General features: G+C 39.3%; 1 protein-coding gene across 1 annotated transcript in view; it reads left to right on the forward strand.

Annotated features, from left to right (window-relative positions):
- Positions 1–3,293: 3,293 nt before the first annotated feature.
- Positions 3,294–25,937, forward strand: part of SYT8 (synaptotagmin 8) — a 32,990-nt gene continuing 10,346 nt past the window's right edge. Inside the window, exons 1-6 of the mRNA XM_026668252.2 lie at positions 3,294–3,474; positions 8,819–8,959; positions 13,278–13,438; positions 14,610–14,705; positions 16,479–16,646; positions 17,864–18,031. Of these exons, the coding sequence (XP_026524037.1) occupies positions 8,836–8,959; positions 13,278–13,438; positions 14,610–14,705; positions 16,479–16,646; positions 17,864–18,031 (717 nt within the window). The 5' untranslated portion in view covers positions 3,294–3,474; positions 8,819–8,835. The remainder of the gene's footprint in view (positions 3,475–8,818; positions 8,960–13,277; positions 13,439–14,609; positions 14,706–16,478; positions 16,647–17,863; positions 18,032–25,937) is intronic.

Consider the following 25,937-nt stretch of genomic DNA (forward strand, 5'->3'; position numbering starts at 1 on the left):
TGTAATCTACCTGCAGGAGCAGAAGCTATTACCAGTTTCTGCAGAAGAATAGCAAAAGATGAAGGATATGTCCTTTGTGTATTCTGAGATCCAAGACTCTTAAATGAATAGTTTCCCCTCAAAGATAGTAGACCTGACTCTGCCTGGCTTTCTCTAGATTGGCTTGTCTCTTTCTTTCCCCGCACCAAAGAGGAGGGAGGCAGACCTTGCTTTGATAATGCAACAAGCTAGGTGTTATGAAGTGGGATTATTAAAACTATCTACTTGCTGCTGACAACCAGATCTCTTATTTTGAAGGCTTCATTGGCTTTTTCCAACTCTATGATTCTAAAAACATAGCATTATCTGAATTCAAATGGTAACCATAAGCATTTTGATAGATGGAGATACTGTAGATGGACAAAGAAATAGACCATATAATTATAGGGCTGGAAGGGACCCGGGAGGTCTTCTATCTAGTCCAAATCCCTCCCCCAGACAAGAGACTTTATACTATACCTTCCTGGACAATCTTTCCTTGAAGACCTTCAGTAATGGAGCACAAACTACTCTAGGAGGCAAGCTGTTCCACTGACTAATTGTTCTCAATGTCAGGAAATTTCTCCTTAGAAATATAGATTAAATATAGATTATACAGAGAGATAGAGTCAGACGTAAATTAAAATGAAATCCAGCATCAGGTTAAGTGTGGCTGCTTATGGAGGGAAGGTTGAAGTATGAAGGTACGTTTTAAGATTTTTCTTAAAGTGTGGCAAAGTGGAAGCCAACAAAACCGACTGAGGAGACAGTTCAAGAGGAGGGCAGCCACCAAAAGACCCTGCAGAAAGTTGATTCCAAGTGAGCATCTTTCTTGGCTCCCATAGGACCTTTGAGGTGGCAACATTTTGCTGGAGCAGGCTGCTGCTGCCCTTGCTATAAAGTGCAACTGAGGACAGGCCTATAAGAGCTTAGAATTGTTCAGCATGATATACTTCAACCCTGCTGGGCAAAAGTAGGCATTTTCCTAATTTTCCTAATTTAATTACATGTTAAAAATACACTGAAAAAGCCCTCTGAAATCTCATAATTACTTTGTTTGCAATTAGGGAGACAGATGTATAACCAAATACTAACTGGCAGCAATTTTGCCTTATACAGATGGTATTTTCCTGTGGAAACAGAACGATGAATGAAAGCAGAGTATGGATTATTTTATGTACCTTTTATTAAAGGTTTTAAATGGCATGTAAAAACTAATACAAACTAATACAGAATGAAGGAAACAAAGGAAGGAAAAGAGAGACAAAAATAAAAAAGAGAAAACTGCAGAAGAAAAGATTAAAAAAATAGTAAAGGAAGAAGTTTCCATTTTCTTTTCGGGCAAATGTAAGTCTAATTATTTTATTATTTTATTTTTTATTTGGAAAATTTATATTGCTGACTACTCATTCATGGCGGCTTACAGGAAATAAAAACACAATATAAAAGAAATAAAAATAATAAAAAATGAAAATAATAAAATAATAATCCCCTCCCTTCTCCCTGGTGACAATATACACTCATTCCAGCCATTTAATGGGTTCCATCCCAGTCTGGGTTCCCCAGGCCTGCTGGCAAAACCATGTCTTTTGGGCCTCCCAAAAGAGTGTGAGACAGAGGTATTCAGCAGGTTCTGACCAGTTCTGGAGAACCAGTAATGGAAATTTTGAGTAGTTCGGAGAACCGGCAAATACCACGTCTGACTGGTCCCACCCCCATCTATTCTCTGCTTCCCGAGTCCCAGCTGATCGGCTGGCTCTTCTTTTGTTGCCCTGCACAGGAGAACGGAGCTGGAAAGCAGGTTAGTGGGGTGGGGAGGGAACCTTCCCCCAGGAGTGGGGTGGGAATTTTATAGTATCCTTCCCCTGCCATGCCCACAAAGCCATGCCCACGAAGCCACAGCAAGCTATGCTTACCAAACCACGCCCACAGAACTAGTAGTAATTTTTTTTTGAACACCACCACTGGTGTGAGAGTAAGGGACAGTCTAATTTCCAGAAGGATGATGTTCCAGAGAGAGAAAGCCACCACAGAGAAGGCCCTTCTTCTGGGTCCCTTACTGATGTATCTCCTTAGGGGACAAGGCCTGCAATATTAAAATATTCCGTGCCTCCCCGCTCTAGTAGGTTGGATAGATGTCCCAACCCATTAGAGTTGGTTACCTCAGATATCCTGGTTCCAAACCATGAAGGTGACAATCTTCATCTTGAATTGCACCCAAAAGCAAATCTGCATGCAATGCAGCTCCTGCAAGAAAGGTGATACATGTGCACACCAAAGTCTGCACATAACCATGTGGGCTGCTGTATTTTGCACCAACTGGAGCTTCCGGATGCTCTTCAAGGGCAGCCCTATATAGAGAGTGTTGCAATAGTCAAGACAGGGCAGTGAGTATGGATTGTTTGTCCAGGAAAGGGAATAACTGGTGCAACAACCCGCAGTTGTGCAAAGGCCCTTCTGGCCATGACTGCTACTTGCTTTTTAAGCAGGAGTCACAAGTCCAGGAGAACCCCCACATTACACACTGGGTCTGTTTGGAGCAGTGCCACTCCATCCAAAACCAAAGGTGGCAAATCTCCATGGACCAAAGGATCTCAAACCCAAAGCCACTCGGTCTTGCCAGGATTCAATTTCAGTTGCTCACCATCCAGCCCCTACAGCCTCCAAGCATTGTGAGAGGTCGGTCACAGCATCGCTTAACTCATGACTGGCTGAGATATATAGTCGAGTATCATCAGCATATTGATGATATATCTCTGTTTATGGTGATGGATGATCTCACCCAACAGCTTCATGTAGATGTTGAATAGGAGCGGAGAGAATATCAAACCCTGCACACACATGCGTGCACACACCAGCACACACACACACGCACACACACACACACAGCATACCTGACAGGTGATCTGGAATTAAATATGTTATATAAAACATTGTAAGCAAGGACTAAATATAAGAATAGAATGCAGTACTCATGAAATACCATCTAAATTATTGAAAAAAACTTCTGTGTGAAACAAAGATGAAATAATAAAATTAAAAGAAAAAGAAGGAAAAGAAAGATAGAAAGGGCAGGGAAAAAAATAAAAAATAAATAAAAGAGTGAGATGAATAAACAGAATGCTAATAATGGTTTGATAAAATTTGCTATCTCATGGGAGTGCCCACACTTGTTTTCCTTTCCTATAAAGATACTATAGATCAACAAATCAGGTGGGGCTAATCCAGACATTCCAATCAAGTTTTCTTACTTGAGAAAAGAAGAATTTCCGGTTTAGTTTCTGCTTTACCTACCCACACCTGTACACCTTTGTGCCACTGGAGGTTATATTCAACATGCTTAGCTGGAGGTTGCAGATTTAGCAATGATGTGCTCCCTTTCAGGGTGGGGAATGGCTGAAAATGAGGAAGAAAATTTCCATTGGGGAACAATGAAAAGAAATTAAAAGAAATAAAGTAAGTGGTTTTGTTTTCATTTCAGTTGTAAGTATCAATGTTTGTTTTTGAAGCTGCCAGCTTAACTTTGTTGATGATTATTGAAACTGGGTATTACCATGTATAATATTAAAGGAAGTACACACTATTAATGAGCCTTTAAAGGCAACCCCTCTCCAAAGAAATGGCTTCTAGTATCATCACTATCGTAATAATATATAAGTATATCCATTTCAGTGATATCCTTTCTGTCTGTGGATCACTCTTACATATAACCTCCTGCAGGTTAATTCAGATTCGAAACAACGCTGTCTCTATTTGGAAAGGAAGTGTTGGACACTTACACAACCAATCTTCCATAAGAAAGGAATGAATATGAAAACAATTTCCATGTATTTTGAAACTCTATTTTATTTTTATAAATTTACTGCAGTCCCATAGGATATGTTTGGAAATACGGTAGCTATCTTTCTGCAGTGAATAGCTTCTGCTTACTTTGAATTCTGTTTAATATAACAAGTCCCATGGCTTGTATCTAGTTATTATGATAATCTCTGGTAGTTCCTTTCATAGCTGGAAAGTAGACTTTGTGATTAATCTAACTGATATATAACCGAGATCCGAGGGCACTTAATCACATAGAATTTCACAAGTCTCCTACATATTCAGGCATTCAAAAGCCAATTAGATTCCAAAATATTCAGCCAGCCAGGAATCTCAAACCATTATGCAGGAAATGCTGGCAATTAGAGCTATTGTTGTATCTTAATCAGCATTTGGTTATTCAGTTCAGTAGTTGGATTCATTTGATATGTAACATCCATTTGATGCTCACAGTTCACAGTTTGAGCTCTCCAACAATCTGAACTGTCTCTTTTATACATAGCAAACAATGCAATTATAATTTCATTGATTGCACCACTGTAGGAGCAACTTTTCAATTATCTCATGCAACATAATTTCTATGTTCTAAAAGAACAGCTTGTCTTGGGACACACCAAATGAAAGTGAACTGATTTTATTGCGCCCTGGTTTAGATGATAATATAAGCTGTGTGCTGACCTCTTGGCTGTATCCTATGTCTTTGGAAGGAACTGATATATCTTTACCAATAGCTCATTGATAGTGATTGATTTCACAGCATCAGAAATCAGAAAGAATAAATGCAGGAGATTAACACATGTATTATCATTTTTGTATAAAATATCAAATGCATACCTGACAGGAGTTAAATATATAAAACATCCTAAACAACATTATTTACATATTTTGAATCCTAAAACCACACACCAAGAAGGGTTTAAGGAATTTATAACCCTCTAACTGCTGTACTAATGCTCAGGCTGGCTGGGTGCTGTAGTTTCTACTGGTAGTAAGCCTAGGAATAGTCTAGTTTTTGCTCTTAAACTCCACTGCAAACTACTGCTGTTTGTATTGATTTGTAATATATAATAACTTACTTATTCAAACTTTTTATTTATTTATTACTATTTTTATGTATTATGAAATTTATTTGTCATCCATTTTGTGTCCAACAACTCTGGGGGGCATACAACATAAAAACATTGACATCCTCAATTATAATGTAACAAACCAGATGAAAATCATGAACACAAGATGGCAAAGGAGGGAGCTAGGTATACCTGGGAGGGAGGTGGGATTATGTTTTAATTAGTCAGCCACCTCCTGTATGAAGCTCCCCCATTGGAAAGAGCCAGGTCTTAAGGCACCTATAAAACATCAGGAGGGTGGGAACCAATCTCATCTCAGAAGGTAGGATGTTCCAGAAAACAGGAGCCATAGCAGTGAAGGCTTTTCCCTGGATTTTATTTAACCCCCCCAAAAAAAAACCACCACCTCCTTCCAGAAGCAAATACTTAAAGTCCGCAGGGTAGGGAGAATGGAATTCCTTCTTAAATGTGCTTGGCAGAGCGTATACTGCATATGGATGGCTTTCTGGCTTTATAATTTCCTTAATTGCATTTTTATTTTCATCTTGTTTTATTTACCTTGTATGCCACCTAGAATCATTTCGGACTTGGCCAATGCAGGAATTAAATGGAGGGAGGGAGGAGGGAGGAAAAAAAACGAAAGAAAGAAAGCAGTGTGAAATTTGCCAATGGGGCAAAAGGTAAAGACGTGTTATTTTAAATTCCAGGATTGGTGAGAACATAACTCAGGCATCCTTCTATTTATCTATACCCTTCTTCCTTATTGGTACAAGTTCTGCCACATTGCTTGTGTGTAGGTAAACTTTAAACCAATATGATAATGCAAGACAATACAAAAGGGAGGTGGCATTCAGCAGGTTCTGACCAGTTCTGGAGAACCGGTAGTGAAAATTTGATTAGTTCAGAGAACTGGCAAATCCCACCTCTGACTGGAGATATTACAGTATCCCTCCCCTGCCACGCCCACCAAGCCACGCCCACAGAACCAGTAGTAAAAACATTTGAATCCCACCACTGGAGGGAACCATAAAAACAAGAGCAGAGGGAATGTCTCAATAAGGTGTAATGGTCTAGAAACTGAACTATTAAGAATGATTAAGGAAAGATCTAGACACAATGATCCCCAATACCTGTTAAGATTTAGGCAATTAAATCATAAGTGTGGACAGGAAGAATATTAAAACAATGTATGCCTGTGGTTAAGTGAAAGTCAATCTTAGCAGGGATCCATCTCTTCAGTGGTGGAGGAAAAAAAACTTGTAATGCTGACATGTATTAGTATAGTTGTGGTGGCACAGTGGTTAGAATGCAGTACTGCAGGCTACTTCTGCTGACTGCCGGCTGCCTGCAATTTGGCAGTTGTAATAAGGGGGCTTTGCACAATTTTGTCTTGCGTGCCTCATGCCTTAGTCATTTCTTGTTTGAATTATTGCAATGTCTTTTATGTGGGACTGCCCTTGAACACTTCCAGGAAGCTATAATCGGTGCAGAGTATGGTGGTATGGGTAGTTATGGTTGCTTTTCTCTATGCGCACGTGACACCAATACCCTGCCAGCTGTATTGGCTCTCAGTTGGCTTCTGGGTGCAGTTCAAGGTGTGATTACAATATGGCATAGGACCAGATTGTTTTGGGAACTGCCCTATCCTACTATATCTCCCCCCCCTCATTCACTCTGAAGAGCCTGTTCTGAGTACCTTCATTGGGATCATGTGGGATCCAGGAGGCACATCTTCCAGTGTCAGCCTTCTTTCTGACTTAATGAAATGCTCAACCCTGCTGGCTTTTAGGAAGACTGTCAAGGCCTGGCTCTTTCCTCAGGCATTTGGGTCATGACATGTTACAGTCCCAATAGTGTTATTTCACTTTGGATTGGCATTTAATTGTCTTTTTGTTCTATTATTGCTTGTAGGTTGTGTACCATGGTTTTATGTTCTTTTCATTAGGCTTTATTTGATGCCCGTTTGTAGGTTGCCCCGAGTAATCTTGGTTGATTAGTTGGCCACGTTTTTCACAAACAAAGTCTCTCTGTGGGCAGCTTATAAAAAGACAATAAAAATGTTAAAATCCCATTAATAGTAAAGACAAAATACTAAAAACAAATCCAGTAAAACTGAAATATAGACAATCTTGGGATATTTGTTTCATTGCACAAAAAAGAGCCAATTAAGCATTGATGCCAATGGATGACGTAGGAATGCAGAACAATACGCTCTTATTAGGTAACCCTATAAATTCAGTGGCCCTATGTTGCATAGTGGTTTTATGCATCATTGAAATTACCTTACACTGAAATTCTTTGATTGCGGGAAAGACACCATCAAGCATATACATGCAAGGGCTTTTATGTTCTCAGCAAGTTGCAATTTTTAGGCCATCTTCCATGGCCACCCATGGAGTCCATGATCCCTGGGGAGGCCTTCTGGCATTATGAGTGGGACTTGGAGGAGAAGAACCTGTTTTTATTCTGTATAATGTAACAATTAAAATAACTCAAAGAATTAATGGTATTAATTAGTGAAGGATGTTTATGCAATACTCACAATCTATTTTAACAACTATTTTACATCTTTATCTCCTGGAAAAAAAAGCTGAGCTTTCTTATTAAGGAATGCTCTGAGAAAAATAATAATTCTTATGTAGCTGGGGAAATAGGGCTTGCCATTTCCAGCATTGTTCCTTGATTAAATCCAGGTACGTTAACACTCAACACAAGTGGGTGCCATTTAGAAGCCAAGGTAAATCAGCGATGCGGCTACCATCCTGATCTTATGTGGCCCTTGGGTTGCCAGGGAGGAGTTTAATCTTCACATCTGCCTGGATTATAAATTTGTTAACCTTCATAATAGGACCACTGCCAGAAGGAAGCACATTGGATCCTTGAGGCAAATCCCACACATTCCTTATGCATTTGGTTAAATCACATTCACAAGAATAAGCATTTCTTATTCTGCATGTACAGTATATCTATATGTATTTCCAGATTTGAAAGCTCCATTTTCTACACTATGGGGACATGAGAAAAGTTGGGGCTGAATGGTAGAGCATCTCTTCTGCATGCAAGAGATGCCAATTCAAGCCTGGTATTGCCACTAGGGATGAAAAACCTCCTGTTTAAATAATTGAAGAGAGGCTAATAGACAGAAAAGCCAATTCTGGGTTAGAAGAGCTGTCAGTTGAGCCTTGTATAAGGAACTGACTACAGAAAAGATCAGAAAGTCATGCATCTATCAAGGGATGATCCTATTTTTTAAAATAAATTTTATTAGATATAAACATTAAAAAAACAGTGAACATGGTATTTCTTCTTTGACATACATTTCTGTCCAATTTTTTAACAGTTAAAAATAAAAATAAATAAAAAAGTCAATACATTTATATACATATATCCATTTTTGTGTATCATTTTTCCAATTATCTTTATATTCCTTTTAAACACTTCTCCACATTTTAAATCTAAGAACATCCTTTCATGTCCCTCCATTTATAAAATTTGTTCCATATTTTATAATATTCTAGTTCATCTCGCTCCTTCAATTCAAGGGTAAGTGTATCTAGTTCGGTGCGTTGTAATATTTTCCCAATCAAGGCATCTTCGCTTGGAATCTCTCTTGCCTTCCAATTCTGGGGTTAGAAGGGCTGTCAGTTGAGCCTTGTATAAGGAACGGGCTCTACCGAAAAGAGCAGAAGGGCTTGCACCTCTCAAGCGATGATCCTATTAATACCATCAATTATATTCTGGATGCTCAGAGGAGCCATTGCCTTGCATTGGTTTAGAATCTGACTGGCTAGTGCTAATGCAGACACTGAGGCATAATTTAAATTCGGGTTATATGAAAGATGATAGTCATCTATATGGTGATGTTGGAACATAATCAACCTCTTGTAAATAATTATATTGTTCCTTTTCTCCAGCTCACCTTTCCTGGGCCATGGCTTCTAGAGCACCATCTGGCACCACTGTTGCTCCCAGAGGCTCCAGTAACCTCACCACAAGTGCTGTGCTAACCACTGCCCAGCCCAGCTTCATTGAAGGCCTTATAAACAAAATTCCACGTGAGTCAATTCAAGGCATGATGCAACGAACAGTTCATTCAAGGATCTTATTATGCGTAGCTCAGCTGAGAAGTTCTTGAAGGCTCAACTCATACCTAAGTTGGATTTCTTTGCAACAAGTGATTGGAGGCTTCTTCTTCTTCTTCTTCTTCTTCTTCTTCTTCTTCTTCTTCTTCTTCTTCTTCTTCTTCTTCTTCTTCTTCTTCTTCTTCTTCTTCTTCTTCTTCTTCTTCTTCTCATTATTATTATTATTATCATAATTATTATTATTGTTGTTGTTATCATCATTATTGTCATTATTATCATCATTATTGTTATCATCATCATCATTGTTGTTATTATTATTATTATTATTATTATCATCATCATTATTATCATTATTGTTGTTGTTGTTGTTGTTGTTGTTGTTTTCTTTCATCCATTCAGTCATGTTTGGATCTTGGAGACTTCCTGGACATGTCCCTGCAGTTTTCTTGACAAAGTTTTTCAGAAGTGATTTGCTATTGTCTCCTTCCTAGGTCTGAGAAAGAGTGACTAGTCCAAGGTCACTCAGCCAGCTTCATGCCCAAGGCAGGATTAGAATTCATACCCTCCCAGTTTCTAGTCTGATGCCTTAACAGCTATACCAGATACATTTACTAAAAAACATTTACTAAAAAACACATTACTAAAAATACATTTGACTAAAAATACATTTACTAAAAAAAAAAAAGGATGACCATGAATTTTATATATATATATTCCTAGAAACTAATCATAGAAATTTCCCTACCATAAGAATCCTGGCCAATAAGTGGGTGCAGAATGTGTGTGTGCACTCATTAAAAACCACCTTCTAGAAAAATAAGGCCCCATTGTCAAATTGATAAAAATTACCTAAAATATACATATTCCATTTCTAAATTTAATCCTTTCTCCCAAATCTGGACATACCAATTTTTTTCACATGTATACGAACTGGTCAAACACACAAGCACATGCCTGTTCCTTTTCTTTCCTTTTTTTACCCAGCAGAAACAGCCACAAAGCAGAGGGGTTACATGGAGAAGGACAGGTTCAGTGGTGGGATTCAATTTTTTTTTACTACCGGTTCTGTGGGTGTGGCTTGGTGGGCATGGCAGGGGAAGGATACTGCAAAATCTCCAGTCAGAGGTGGTATTTGTCGGTTCTCCGAACTACTCAAAATTTCTGCTATCGGTTCTCCAGAACTGGTCAGAACCTGCTGAATACCACCTCTGGACAGGTTATAGGAAATATGTAGCTGCCATGAGATGTGAAAGGAGGGATGGAAAGATGGATGGAAATGAGAACTGTATAGGGGGGAAAAAAGGAGGGGAGACCTTAGTTTAGGCATTACAAACAATGGTAAAAATAACCAATATTCCTTTGTAAAACAGCAGTTATTTTATGCTTTGCAACTGAGATGTCTGCAGCCACTAGTCCTGTTGATTCTCCTAGTTTTTTTTTAGAACAGACAAGAAGACACCCTCAATTTTGAATTTTAAGATTGTTTTACAAATATAAAAGTAGAGCATATCTGGTCATGTAGACACTGCTAAACAACACAAATAAGCTCTGGAAGCTTTTATTTAAAGTCCACTGCTCCTACATCAGCTCTACATTTGATAGTAAGCCCTGGAGTTTGGTATAGAGAAGAAAAAGAGGAGATAAATTGGCCCCATTTTGATACACTTTCACATGGCCCTAAAGACCTGGCTTTGCTAACGGACCTGGGAAACAGTGTGAGATGGAGTCTACCAAGTGGCTTATTGGATGACTGATTGTTGTTGCCAGGTGGGTGGAAGGTTATTGTTTTTTATTGGGTTTTTTAATATTGGTTTTTTGTCTTTGCAAGCTGCCTGAAGTCACTGAGGGTGAGTTGGGCAGCCATATAAATTTTCATAAATGAATGAATGAATGAATATGTATGTATGAATGAATAAATGGTTGTCAATGATTTTACATTACATTAAGCTATTATAGAACAAGGCTTAAAGTGTCAGATGTGGCTCATCAATGTAACATAACCCATGGTTAATAAAGCTATTTGATGTATGAAAGTAGGCAGAATAATCAATGAGATTTTAAAAAATTCTTATTTGTAAACTTACCTTGATCAGGCCATTTTAGCAACAGAAGAGGAGACTTCCTTGTATGTTCCTAATGTTCTGCACAGTTGTTTATTCTAGAACATTATTCTGTTCTGTTATTCAAGAGAAATTAGTCGTCCATTTAATTCTCATGGCAACACATACATAATGCCCGGGAACCTTGCTGAGATTATAAAATCAGACTTTAAAAGTACTCCTGGATTGAACTCAAACTCTCCATTCTGAAACAATAGGATTGCTGGGAGAGCTTGCCTCTCTCTCTCTCTTTTAACACAGTGAATGAGTGGAAACATTTATCTCCTCCCTTTTGTGATTCTAAAGGACAAAAATGTTTTATTAATGTATATGAAAAGTAGAGCATTTAGTGTAGTCCTTACCATATCTGTTCATCATGGATCAAAGTGTCTAAGCCCATCTTCAACACATTCTTTGATTCTTCAATCTTCCTCATTCATTCTTTTTGGTCCCATTTTTCTTTCATCCTTCAGAAGTATTAAAATTCAGGCATTCCTTGAGGATGACAATAAGATCTGCCATCTTACAGAGAAATTGAAAGACCATGGGAAAGAAAAAAAGTCATCCCTATCAAATACCGTAGATGTCATGCATCAATAAGCTATTATCATAACTCTGTTTATGCATGTTCTTTTTAATCTTTTGCTAATTGACTTTGGCATGATAAGATGAAGGGCAAATTATTTATCTTTTGGGAAGGTGGCATTAGATGAATAAACAAAAATCTTTTTTAAAAAAAATAAAGAGAACTGACTCAATAATTTATTGTACCCTTTTGGCATAGTGATTAGGAGAATTAAAATATAATTTATGGTAACTCCTATCATTGGTGTCCTTCCAGATGTGGAGACTCTAATTCCTGACGTGGTGAACGGTGTCAGTCAATAGGCATCTTGGCTGAGGGTAATGGAAATGGTAGTCTAATATGGTCTGCTTCCAAATGCAGTTCAGGGTATTAGTTATGGCCTTTAAAGCCCTTAATGTCATAGGTCCAGGCTATCTGATGAACCGCCTCATCCCGCTAGGACTAGCCTGTCCTCCTTGTGCTAGCAGAGGCCCTACTTCAGATCCTATCAGTCAGAGATCTCTGATTATCAGGATTCAGAAGAAAAACCATCTCTGCTTCAGTGCCTGCCCTTTGGAACATCTTACCCTCTAAACTAAGATCTTCCCCCTCCCTCCTATCTTTCCACAAAAGACCAAAGACCTGGCTCTGCAGGTTGGCCTAGGTACCAAATGGGGGAGTTCCACACTGGAGGTGGCTGCTAGACTGATGGCAGACTCTACATTCCCCGCCCCTATCTTTTTGGTTATCATATTGATGTATTCTCATTGTGTTCCTTTTTCATTGTTTATTTTATTTTTCTATTATCTTACTTCTGTTTACACCGCTTTCATTTTCTTTCTTTTTATTATTATTATTGTAAGCTGCTTTACATGACAAGATAGGCAGAAAATACATTTAATAAATCAGTAAATCTTTGGCAGATACTAGGTTAGGTATTAATTGTTGTAAATGCTTAATTCTTTGACATAGCCAGCCCCATCTCCTATTTTGCAGATAATTATTATGATTTGTCTACATTTGGAAATGATACTAGAGCAGCACCCCGCAACCTTTTGGGCACCAGGGATGAATTCTATGGAGAAAGGTTTTTCTGCAGACCAGAGGAGGCATGGTTTTGCATGCTGTCTGTATCCCACGGATGAGGTTTCAGTTGTTTGTGGAGCCAGTTGTTGGCATGCCAGGGACCAGTGCCGGCCCATGGACTAGGGGCTGGGGACTTCTGTAGTAGAGCCTCCAAATAAGTGGTGGGATTCAAAATTTTTTACTACCGGTTCTGTGGACGTGGCTTGGTGGGCATGGCAGGGGAAGGATACCGCAAAATTCCATTCCCTCCCCATTCCACTAACCTGCTTTCCAGCTCCGTTCTCCTGTGCAGGGCAACAAAAGAAGACCAGCCAATCAGCTGGGACTCGGGAGGCAGAGAATAGATGGGGGTGGGGCCAGTCAGAGGTGGTATTTGCTGGTTCTCCGAACTACTCAAAATTTCTGCTACCAGTTCTCCAGAACTGGTCAGAACCTGCTGAATACCATCTCTGCTCCAAATCTTTGTACTTTCCAGAAACGATTCCCTGATTTGCATTACATGATTTTTTTCCCTCTTTCTTGTCTCCTGCTACTGAAACAGTACCCAGATGGGCTCTCATAGCAATTGCTGTAGCAGCAGGCATAGTTCTGCTACTTTTCCTTATCTGTATCATCAAGTGCTGCTGCTGCAAGAAGAAACACAAGAAGAAGGAGAAGCTCAACTTAAGAAACATTAATGGTGCCTCCACAACAGCCAGCTTGGTAGGTACTCTTGGGTTTTTGGATGGAATAGCATTTTGATTTTTAAGTTCAAATTTCAAGAGGACTGAAACCCCTGGAGAACCTTCAATGAGTTTTCAGTTAGGAGACAGCCTGGCTTCTAGGCTTGAAGTACAAATACATGGCAGGGGGAAAAGAAAACAAGATGGATACAATCCAACTGATCTCAGTAGGGGTTAAGCAAGAACTGGCAATCAGAGAGTCAAAAAAAAAAAAATCAAATCAGAGGACATGAATGCATAATCAAAGTTATGATACTTATTAAGAAGGAGGCAGAACTTCAGTTTTCACTTGTGTCTGCTATCTTGACATTTGATCATCTGTGTAGATGTCCCCGGTAGCTAAGTGATTGGAAACAGTTGATATGACACAGAAGCTCAATCTTGGAGTATATTAATATCTTTGATAGATCACTGATGAAATCATACACAGGTCTAATTTTTACTCCTTGGCTCCAAATACCTATTTCTTAGTACAGGTGATCCACAGTTAATGGCCACTTGTTCAGTGACCATTCAAACTTGTGATGGCACTGAATGAGGGTACTTATGACTGGTCCTCAGAGGTCTGGCTGACCCAGAGGGCAAACAGGGTGCTCAGCAACCAGCCCGGATTTCTGCCCAACACAGTGTCCCACAGTCATGTAATTGCAGTTTGCAATCTCTTCTTATGCCTTCCCACAAGCAAAAGCAATGAGGAATCGGCAGAAAATCAGAAGTTGTGGACGCATCCACGAGGAACCACTTAATCCACGAGGAACCACTTAACAATAGTAACCAGGGATGGCCAGAACTGCTGCCACTAAGTAATATCACCAAACACACTTTACAATTGCATCACTTAGAGGTGAAAATTTCAGTCCCAATTACTGTTGTTAAATAAAGACTACCTGTACATTTTCAAAGTACAATGTTTTCATTGCCGTTGATAGATTTTGAATTGGTTTTGTGTCTCCAAGAACTGAATATAATACAATAAACACCAGAGGATTGTTGTTATAGGGAAAAATAGAAGTGGGGGACACACTGAGTTCCTGAATGTAATATGGCATATAATATATATAGTCAACCCAAAGTCAGTCATACTTCATAGACCATTTATTGTATGAATTGCATTGAATGTTTGAATGAAAGATGCTAATATTTTGATGTAGGTCCAACCTGATTTGGAAGACATTGAATGTGGACTGGAAGATAAGAAACGAGGACGGCTGCAATATTCCCTAGAATATGACTTCCGTGGCCAGGAGGTATATTTCACAGGGTGACAAATTTGCACTCCTTTTTTTATTACAAAGCAATATTAAATAGAAATACTTTTCCTTCCCTACATTTCACATGTTTTGTTTTCATGTGGGTGTGAGAAAAATCACAAAACACATCTAGAGACAGTGAACAATATGAAAGAGCTTTATTATTAAGCTTTTGCAAAAGGGAATTCTGCTCATAGCAGAAGACACCCTCCCCCAGGAAGGCTGAGGAATATATACAGGTTCAAATATACAGTCTCTGCCCCTTTCCTGGGTTCACAATCTATCCAACTATGTAATTCCCTACGCCACACCCATAACTTACCACCTGTTTCCCTTTCTTTGGACACTGCCCTTGTTCTCATGGCATCTTCCTATTATATTCTTCTGAACACAATGGATCATTAACCAGTTCTGTTCAGGTCAGAATGACCCTAGCATGTCTTACATTAATTCTCAAGCCAAAATACAAACCCCAATATTTCGGCAGAATCTCATCTGCCATCATCAGGCAGATGAGATTCTGCCGAAACGTTGCTACAACTTTAAAAGCACAACTACAATGACATGGGAAAATACCCGAACAAAGCTGAATACCATACATGTAAGTACCCACGAAAACTTAAGAATATATGTTATATGTTATTTCTACATATAACACTGGGCAACCTTGTATGTCTTCCTTTATTGTACATTGATTCTTTCATCTAATGATGACCAGTTTTAGAAAAGCTAGCATCCTATTGGCAAATGCTGTTAACCTTCATAGCTTCTGGGTTCTTCATATTCATTACTACTCCAACAAACGTGAGGCAGTGACTAAGGCTTTAGTTGAACTATCCATCAGAATTTGAGGGAGAAGTTGAAGCATTCACTGAAATCAATATGGGTCAGTGGTGGGATTCAATTTTTTTTTACTAGCAGTTCTCTGGGTATGGCTTGGTGGACATGGCAGGAGAAGGATACTGTAAAATCTCCAATCAGAGGTGGTATTTGCCGGTTCTCTGAACTACTCAAAATTTCCGCTACCAATTCTCGAGAACTGGTCAGAACCTGCTGAATACCACCTCTGATATGAGTCCAGTATTTTGATTGGCTGTGATTGTTCAATAGGTCTTTGTTCCAGAGGTGGTATTCAGCAGGTTCTGACCAGTTCTGGAAAACCAGTAGCAGAAATTTTGAGTAGTTCAGAGAATCAGCAAATACCACCTCTGACTGGAGATTTTACAGTATCCTTCCCCTGCCACGCCCACCATGCCACACCCACAGAACCGGTAGTAAAAAAAATTGAATCCCAGCACTGCTTTGTTCCCCATGATGTTTGGGCAACACCCCAAGCAATCAGAGAAAGATCAGATCATGGTAAAGGACTGATGGTAAAGTCTTCTACTAACAGATCATGTCACAATTGTCTGGGATAAAAAATAGATCTAACATGCAGCTAAGCATGCCTTGGACCTTCAATGACTTAGATAATTTCCATGACTTAATGCCATCTAGACAAATTAAAGTTTGTCAAACTCAGTGACAGAATCTAGAAGTTGATGAAAGGATGTTGTTATGCAGTAGGGAGGCCAATACAGCAGAAATAAACCCAACTGTTTCCTAGTGTCAAATTTCATCCAGAGGATCTAATATCACAACTTTTATAAATTTTACTTTTCTACAGCATTTTGGTTTGCTCCTCCACTCATAGCCCATTTCTACAGATTTGCAAACTTAATACATATTGTCAATTTCAAAAATTTCATATTTTTTAATTGATTCTCTAAGTTGAAAGTTGGAGTGAAGCAGGCAGCAGATCTAAAGGCCATGGACAGTGGAGGTACCTCTGATCCCTACGTAATTGTTTTCCTGACGTCTGACATAAGGAAGAAGTATGAAACAAAAGTTCATCGTAAAACACTCAATCCTGTTTACAACGAGAGCTTCATTTTTCAGGTAGGATGCAAGGCCCTCTATAAGTTCATTGACCTGTTTCAATTCAGTTTGGTATTGTTAAAATTTAGGTTAGAAGTTTGCAAAACTATTCATTACAAATTTTTCATTGTTATTTCATGTTCTTGGTTAGTTTAATTGACTTTAGTATGATTTGTGATGTTGAGTTTACAAACTTCGTGTTAACTCATAAAACATTTTGTATACAGGTTTTATAGTTGACAACAGAAAGAAGGGGGAGTTTCAAAGAGCAGATGGCAGTGTAGAATCAAAAGTACATTCCATTCATATTTTCTTCAAACACTGATTAGATGACTGAAACTTCTACCGTGCAAAAATCTAATTGGAGAGCATGATTGATGACTTTTGGCTATGGACATTTTTCATTGGATGATACACCCAGAGGGCTGGGGGGAAAAGCAGGATCAAGGATGACAGTGAATTACATGTCTCAGAGTTGGCCACGCCCAGGTTCTATGCCAGATATAGAATGTTACCTTTAAATAAATCTTTTTTAGTTTTGGGAGTGTGGCTTGAGACTCATGATTTAATTGGAGTAACTGCTGGAATCCTGACACCCTGTCGTCCATTGAAATCACACCTTCTTCATTGTGGCATTTGACTTTGGTAACCCCATTTCCTCCCCTCCGTCCCAAGATCCATACAGATCCCAACCAGTGGTGGGATCCGACAGGGTTAACTACCGGTTTGGTGATTTACGATGTGCTTTCCTGCATACTGCACGTGCACCTGTAAATCATCATCAGCTTGCTGCCTGGACAGCTGAGCTGCGCTGAGTGCAGAGAAGAAGCGTTTGAAACAGCATTTTTTTCCTGCTTTTTCAACTGCAGCTGTTCCTTGCACAGCAGCTGAGGTTGAAAAAGCAGGAAATAAAGGTCAGGTAAGAGCCCGGGCGGACAGGTAGGCCAAAACGTCAGCAGACATAGAACCGGTTCTATGTCTGCTGCTCTTCAGAGCTACTGGTTCTACAGACCTGGACAGAACTGGTAGAATCCCACCCCTGGTCCAACCTGTTGGAGAACCAATGTTGGAGAACCAATCTTGAGCAAAATGGACCTTGGACACAACTTTCTGACACCATTCTTATTTTGCAGGATGATTTTCCCATATCGTTCAGATTTACTGCGTTGTCATTTTTGAAGGACATGGGATTTTGTCCACTGGTAGGAGTGAAATTTTCCTCTTACTCTCTTCTCTAGGTCTCCCAGGCAGAGGTGACTGAAGCTATACTGGTCATGCAAGTGTATGATTTCAACCGCTTTTCCAAGCATGACATAATTGGTGAGGTGTGTCTGCCTCTTGTGGATGTGGACTTACAGCATGTAATGGAACAATGGCTTGATCTTTCTCCAGCTGGCAAGCTAGAGGTACGTATCTCAGATGTGAGGGTGAAAATTTTGTCTAATTAGGGTGACCTGACATCTTATTCATTCAGGGCAAGGGAAGCAACTCCCAGCCCCATTTTTATGGGTCTAAAGCTTTCCAAAGTTGTATCATATAGACATGGAAACAAATGGTTTGCCTTCAGCTGAAAATGCTGACTGGTTCTATTTAACTGAAGAGTTAGATCTTGGTGCTGATTCTCTTGACCAGTCAAAAGTGCTCTTTAAGCTTGATTATGCAGATTGTATCACTTTACTGTTATATAGGAGTTTAATTATATAGGAGTTGTTTCCCATGCTGAAGGTTTTGTAAATTCTTCTGCATGTGGGGCATATGTGGCTAAGGAAGGAAGGAAAGATCTTTTGTGAGGCAACATAATAGGATGTATGGAAATTGACGGGGTTGTGCCCCCCCCCAAATGTTACTGAACTTCAATGCTTGGTTGTTGGGCAACCTGGCTGAGATTGCAAAAACCACAGAGTACACAACATCTAGCTGTCTTCCCTCCTTCGCACCTATTCGCTAGAACTGGTTGTTAACATTCTAAGCAGTTCGGATAACTGGTTGTTAGAAGAAATTATTGGCCTAATCCTGTAAGGAAGGCAGGAAGGAAACATTCTGGTGTTGCTTACAGAAACTGCCTCTCTATTAACCCTTATTACATTCTTGGCAGGACTAGACTTCCTGTCTCAGGAACGTCTCTGGAGTTTTTCCCCCTCCTTTGCTGGTGCTTTGCTTGTGTAGAGTGACCATTCAAAGTTACAATGGCACTGAAAAAAGTGACTTATGACTCTTTTTCACACTTACGACTGTTGCAGCATCCCCACAGTCATGAGAGGTCAGGTGAGCATCGTGTCTCAATGTGAGTGATATTGAGTTGGCCACACCCAGCCAATAACATGACCACCAAGCCATATCCACCCAGTCACATGACCACCAAGCCACTCCCACCAACTAAGCCACACTCACAGAACCAGTTGTTAAAAAATTTGAATCCCACCCCTGCCTGTAAGATAAAGTTAGCAATGAGAGCATTTACTCAGTGTTTGTTTTCAGTTTTGGCAGTCCCTGTGAAAAGAGATTAGACTAAATTACTCTGTTCTGCTAGTAAAGAACAACAATAAAAAGGTGTTGTTTTTTTCAGCCAGGCTTTTGAGAACAGGAAAAATAGCTTTGTTGTTGTTGTTTTGTCCCTAATTTGTGAGCATTTTATTCTGTGTACTATTAGCTACCTTGGGTACCATTATTTGGTAGAAAGGCAGGGAATCAATACAGTCATAAATCTATTTAGTTCTTGTTGTATGCAAAATATTGTGACATCCTGTTCAGATTGTAAGCGTTGATAAATCCTCAAAAGAACAGATGCTATCACAACCCTTACATAGTATTGTTGGAAGAAATATCCTTCTGGGTTCAGTTCCAAGTGGGGAAAAGGACACTGGAAACATGGAGGCTGTTTGGAAAGATGGTTTAATGGTGGACAGGACCACATGGCTTAGAACTCCAAAGAAGGAAGGGATGATCACATGCTTCAAGATGTTGGGTGAAGGAAAAGAAGGAAGGGCTGAGATGCTGAGAGTCCCTTATACACCCTCTGTTGGGATTTGAATTTGAGCTTGCATTCTGATTGGTTGTCAGACTCCCATGGGGCCATGCTGGGGCAACTCTGTAGGCCAGGGGTGGGCAAACTACGGCCTGTGGGCCACATCCGGCCCGTTGGTCTTTTTTATGCGGCCCGCCGAAGATTGGTCCGTATGTAACCGCGGCCACTTTATCTATCTATCTATCTATGTTGTGCAAATTTAACTATGACGCCAAACTTGAGTTTTGGAGGGTGTCTCGGAGAAAAAAATAGTTATTTTTCCTACCCTGAGTACGGCAGGCGTCTCTTCCACTTAAAAAACAAAACTCTTTCCTCCCCTCACTTTGAAAAGGGGAACTGTTAACAAATGCAGTTTTTTATATGTATCGTATCTTGTGGTGACCCAGCCCGTCTGTCAAATTTTAAAAGTCAGTGCGGCCCCCGAGCCAAAAAGTTTGCCCACCTCTGCTGTAGGCTGTCTTGAGTCCCAGGCTTGGTTGAGCCTTGCTGGGTGATGACGTAATGAAAGGGCTTTGGGCAATTGCTTTAGCTCTACCTGGAAATCTTTGTTATGTAAAATAGGCTGGCCAGAGTAATGGCCCATTAGTAAAGGTGGAGGGTGGCTGAGTTTCTGCTTCTGAGGTGAGTTTCTGCTTCTGAATTTCTACTCTTTTTAGGGGAAATATTCTGCCTTTTTAATGTTTCCTAGGATATTTCAATTTTCTAGGAGAGGAGTGGATTTTAACTTCCAACAGTATAATGTTAAACTCACCATCTTTCTACAAATTTAAACGCATTCTTAACAACTTAGGAGCAGTTGATTATAGATTCACAATAAGAACATTGTGACTATTGGCAGGTGCAGAAATTAATTTGATTTGATGCTATAGTTTTTACAGTACAGTGGTTAATATGGCCCCTGAAGGTGATTGAGTCATTAAGTCTACAATTACCTAGGTGAAGAAAATTCCATTGGATATATAAACATTCTGAACCTTCAAATCTATCAGGCTGTGATGTTTGTTTATTTTAATAGTCCTTGACTCTTCTAAAAGAGCTGAGTATTTGAAAATGAAGATAATTATGTCTTGCAAAGTAGGGGAATGCTAGCAATTTTAGCTGTGAGAAACATTGTGAGAGGAAAGCTATGTGGAACTGTGGAAGTCCAGAGTAGATCTGAAAAACCAAGAAAACTCTCTGGTGGAACTACTTGAAAAGTTGTCAGATTTGCAAAAGAATACCGTCTGTGAATCACCTACTGAAAAGTTTAGCAACAGATAATATAGCACCTTTAATGCAACCATGACCAAAGGTTCCTGCAAGGAAAAACAGAAAACATTTCCAAAAATCATGAATAGAAAGACTTATACTTTGCTATGCAAAACATTTGGAAACTCTTGTTTCTGTCAAAGAATGTATTACAAAGCGTTCAAACTTAGCACCTACCATATTCATTGTTTTCATATTTTGAAGCTATAAAGAACTGCACATAGATATCATGTGTTGAAATTGATAAAAAAATGCTGTATTTAACTTTGTGCAGTCTTGAGGTTGTGTCACTTTCTGTTCACTTAGGAAGTTAGCAGTATGTACAACTTGACCAGGATGCTGAAATTTTTATATGAAACTGCATAGCCTAGGTCCACATTTCAGCTCATCATAGTTTGTTAAACTACTTATGACTTTCTGGATTCAGACATGGCTCACAAACTACAGTAGCTGGATTTTCCTAATTCATTAAGGCAAAGCCAAACATTATGGTTTGGAGCCATGGTGGTGCAGTGGTTAAAATGCAGTATTGCAAGATAATTCTGAATTCGACCACCAGGAGTTCGATCCTGACTGGCTCAGCCTTTTATCCTTCTGAGGTTGGTAAAATGAGGAACACAGATTGTTGGGGGCAATATGCTGACTCTGCAAACCACTTAGAGAGGGCTGTAAAGCACTATGCAGCGGTATATAAGTCTAAGTGCTATCGCTATCGCTATGCTCTGTGAGCTAAGACACTTAGAAAAAGTTCCTATTCTTATTACTATATTAAGATAATGGGAATTGCATCCCAGTTTCTGGAGGGCATCATATTAGGAAGATACTGCAGATTTAATATTATTAAAATTCTTAAAAATAATTTGGAATAGTCTGATAAAATTAGTTCTTAGTGGTAAGACATTATATGCATGTTCAAACAACCACTTTTCTTGGCAAAAGACTCTTACTCTAAATCTGCTTTTTGAAGTAATCAAATTCTTCAAGGAGAGAAGTGGTCAGAGTAAGTTGATATTATTAGGAGGTGATTAAATAGGAATTATTATTTAATTATGTTAATTATATATAATATTAATTTATTCATCGATATTCTAGATTTGATTTTTATTATTTGCCAAATGTTCATCTCTAGTAATAAACTAGGCTATAATTCCAATAACTAAATAAATAACAGGGCTACATAAACAATGTAGTGGCAATAAATTTACCCATTTTGTACCATTGGAGCAAAGCCAACTCATCACTTAATATCAAGACACTTATGTGGTAAAGACTAAGAGGAGAGAAGGAAGCCATTTTTTTTTCAAAGTAAAGATCTTCTTGCAATATGCTGAAACTGGCAAATGTACCATACAGGTAAAACTCACTTACTGACCAGTGGTGGGATTCAAATTTTTTTACTACCATTTCTGTGGGTGTGGCTTGGTGGGCATAGCTCTGTGGTCATGTGACTGGGTGAGCGCAGCTATGTGTTCATGTGACTGGGTGGGCGTGGCTATGTGGTCATGTGACTAGGGGGTCAAAAGACAGAAACTCACTTTCTGGAGCAGGGGGTTGGACTAGATGACCACCAGGTACTTCCAGCCCTGTATTGCTGTGCTCTGAAGGTGCATCTAGTGCCAAGGTTTGTGGTCCTTCCTTCCTCTCCTTTTTTCCTCCCTCCCTCCCTCCCTTTGGTTCAGCTGAATCGGTAGCATTTTTTTATGACCAGTTCAGCCGAACTGGGCTGAACAGTAGAATACCACCACTGTTACTCACTGCCTTGTTCATCAACCATTTGAAATGACTATAGCACTGAAAAAATAGATTTATGACTGGTCCTTGAACTTACTGCCCTTGCAGTGTCCCTGTGGACACTGGGAACTTTGCAATTTATGACGGTTACTGTGCTCCACAGTGATGTGAACGCCACTTGCAAGCTTAACAGCTGGCAGCAAAATTTATGGGGAAGCCAGCAGGAAGTCACAAGTCAGGGGTGGGATTCAATTTTTTTAACAACCGGTTCTGTGGGCGTGGCTTAGTTGGTGGGCGTGGCTTGGTGGTAATGTGACTGGCTGGGCGGGGCCAACTCAATATCACTCGCATTGAGGCACGCATCTCCTCGCCTGGCCTCTCGTCCCTGTGGGCATGCTGCAATAGTTATAAGTGTGAAAAATGGTCATAAGTCACTATTAACAGTGCCATTGTAACTTTGAATGGTCACTCCACACAAGCAAAGTACCAGCAAAGGAGGGGGAAAAAAACTCCAGAGAAGTTCCAGAGACAGGAAGTCTAGTCCTGCCAAGAATGTAATAAGGGTTAACGGAGAGGGAGTTTCTGTAAGTATTTGAGTTTCATCTTCAGGGTCTGGCCTTCTAAAGAGCAGTCAGGGTTGATCTCCTCTAGGACTGACCAGTTTGATCGCCTTGCAGTCCAGGGGACTTGCAGGAGTCTTCTTCAGCACCATAGTTCAAAAGCCTCAATTCTTTGGCGCTCAGCCTTTCTTATGAATGAGAGTATACAAGCAATTTGTTTTACTTCTATTTTGTTTGGAATGAGGGTAAGGACAACTTTGTTTCCTCAGGATATAGTGGGATGGTGATTTTTTTTTCTCCTTGTTCTGAAAGGTCAGGGAAGGAAATATTGCTTCTTGACTTGTGGGCTGATGAAGTGCAATACCTGGTCTTATTGTGTACCACCTTCAAACTGAGCAATTGGGATATGCATGCAGTGGTAACGTGAAAGTGCCTTGAATCAAAGAAACTCCGTGTTCTCTTTTAAAACCTCTATCAGTCAGGGGTGGGATTCAAATTTTTTAACAACTGGTTCTGTTTAGGTGGTGGATATGGCTTGGTGGTCATGGTTTGGTGGTCATGTTATTGGCTGGGTGTGGCCAACTCAATATCACTCACATCGAGGCACGCATCTCCTCGCCTGGCCTCTCATGACTGTGGGGATGCTGCAACCGTCGTAAGTGTGAAAAATGGTCATAAGTCACTTTTTTCAGTGCCATTGTAACTTTGAATGGTCACTCCACACAAGCAAAGTACCAGCAAAGGAGGGGGGAAAAACTCCAGAGACGTTCCTGAGACAGGAAGTCTAGTCCTGCCAAGAATGTAATAAGGGTTAACGGAGAGGCAGTTTCTGTAAGCAACACCAGAATGTTTCCTTCCTGCCTTCCTTACAGGATTAGGCCAGTAATTTCTTCTAACAACCGGTTCTCCGAACTGCTTAGAATGTTAACAACCGGTTCTAGCGAATAGGTGCGAACTGGTAGAACCCCACCCCTGCTATCAGTTAGCCATCCTGTGCAGCATTTTCAGGGAGGCAGTCAATGAAAGATGTTTCAACCTCCCAGCCTGCCTCTTAAGTTTCTTTTAGCAGTTGAAACACTCTGCAGTAGTATAAGGAGAGTGTAAGAGAATGAAATAAGGATGAGGAATTCGAATGCAATGAAGAGTAGGATGGAGCATCAAGAAAACCCACCAGTCAATGGATCCAGAATATCTGCATGCACACCTTGGAAACCACACATCTACAGTATATCTTGAGCAGATGCTTCCCTTTCATACTTCAACCATTTTGATTTGGCATAGAAATGTAGTTAAATTTTAAGCTGTGGTGAAAGAGCGTTCTTACTGCTGGATAAAAGGATTATCCCACCCATCCGTGAGTCAGCTCAAAACAATGCTGGCATAAAATTGGCTGCCTTTGTGGCTGGACCAGAATGTTCTATTCTGAGTCCTTGACAAAAGGTGGTGTCTTGATTTCTGAACATGCCCTTTGGTATAGTTATGAATAATTTTCTGCTCCTACTTTACTGCTATTCCTTTACAGTAAGTCACCAGCTACAGAGAAAAATATATGAATCAGGAGTCTGCAGCAAAAACAGGGTGGGCCTGACTTAGGGGACTCCAGAATAGAAAGTTTGTCTGCTTTTTAGTGTCCCATTTTGGCATCTCTTATTCATATTTATCTTCATTTGCAATACAAACACATTAAGAATGAGCAAAACAAATGTTAAAAACTAAAATACACACATCCAAGAGATAATCCAATTAATTGATCAGTTATAATATTGCAGCAGATCAAAGACATGTTTAAATATTCAACAAGAAATGAAAAGGGATACAACCAAATCATATAATTATTGTATCTTTACATCACTAACACAGAAAATATACAGTCCATCCTTTCTAATACATTCTTTAAGAGTACAAAGAATTCAGAATTACCTCAGGACCAAAGCAACATTTTAAACATTTTTTAAAGATTTGCATGTACTTATGTTCTATTATTGGTTATGCCAATTGTTTGTCCCATAAATCATAATGTCAGTTAATTTCAACTTCAAAAATATTTTCACATTTCTGCTTTAGGTGCAAAATTGATTTGATTTCAGAACAGGTTCCATCAAAAATGATGGCTTATATATCTGCTTCATATTGAGCAATTAAAACATTTAAATTGGTTTATATTGCCAGAAACATGTATTAGGCAAAGAAAATTCTACCTGAAGTTGTTGACATTCCTTCAAATAATCATTTCTGTAATTAATTCAAAGTAATTATTCCAGTGTCTGCCTATACTTTCCAATAGAAAGTCTTGCTTCTTATGTTTACAGTAGACTTCTTCCATAAAATAAATATTCATGAGATTAGTGGATGGTCACAATTATAGCTACTTGCTTGCTGACCAGGAAATGAAGGACTGTGTTTGCTATGTGGAGCTGATTTAAATAATTGCTAAGATCATAATAGAAATACATAACAACTTTTCAATAGAACTTATAATTGTTGGTAGTTAGTTAAATTCTCATTCTGCATAAATATAAATGATAACACGAATGTCTAGTGATACTTTTGAGACTCTGGTAAACTAAAACTACTTTATCAAAGATAATTTCAGCTTAGCCACTACAATTCCTGGTAGTCTATTTTCCTGATATAAATTTTCCAATAGTCTCTTGATCTGAATAAAATAATTATTTGGAATTAACAACAGTGCATATCTTAAAATATGCATCTATTAGATTGTAATATTCATTTTAATAACATTAAATT

This window comes from Notechis scutatus, chromosome 1 (genome assembly GCF_049901735.1).
Source record: "Notechis scutatus isolate UNSWTSFEM ecotype Mainland chromosome 1, rNotScu1.2, whole genome shotgun sequence".
Lineage (NCBI taxonomy): Eukaryota > Metazoa > Chordata > Lepidosauria > Squamata > Elapidae > Notechis > Notechis scutatus.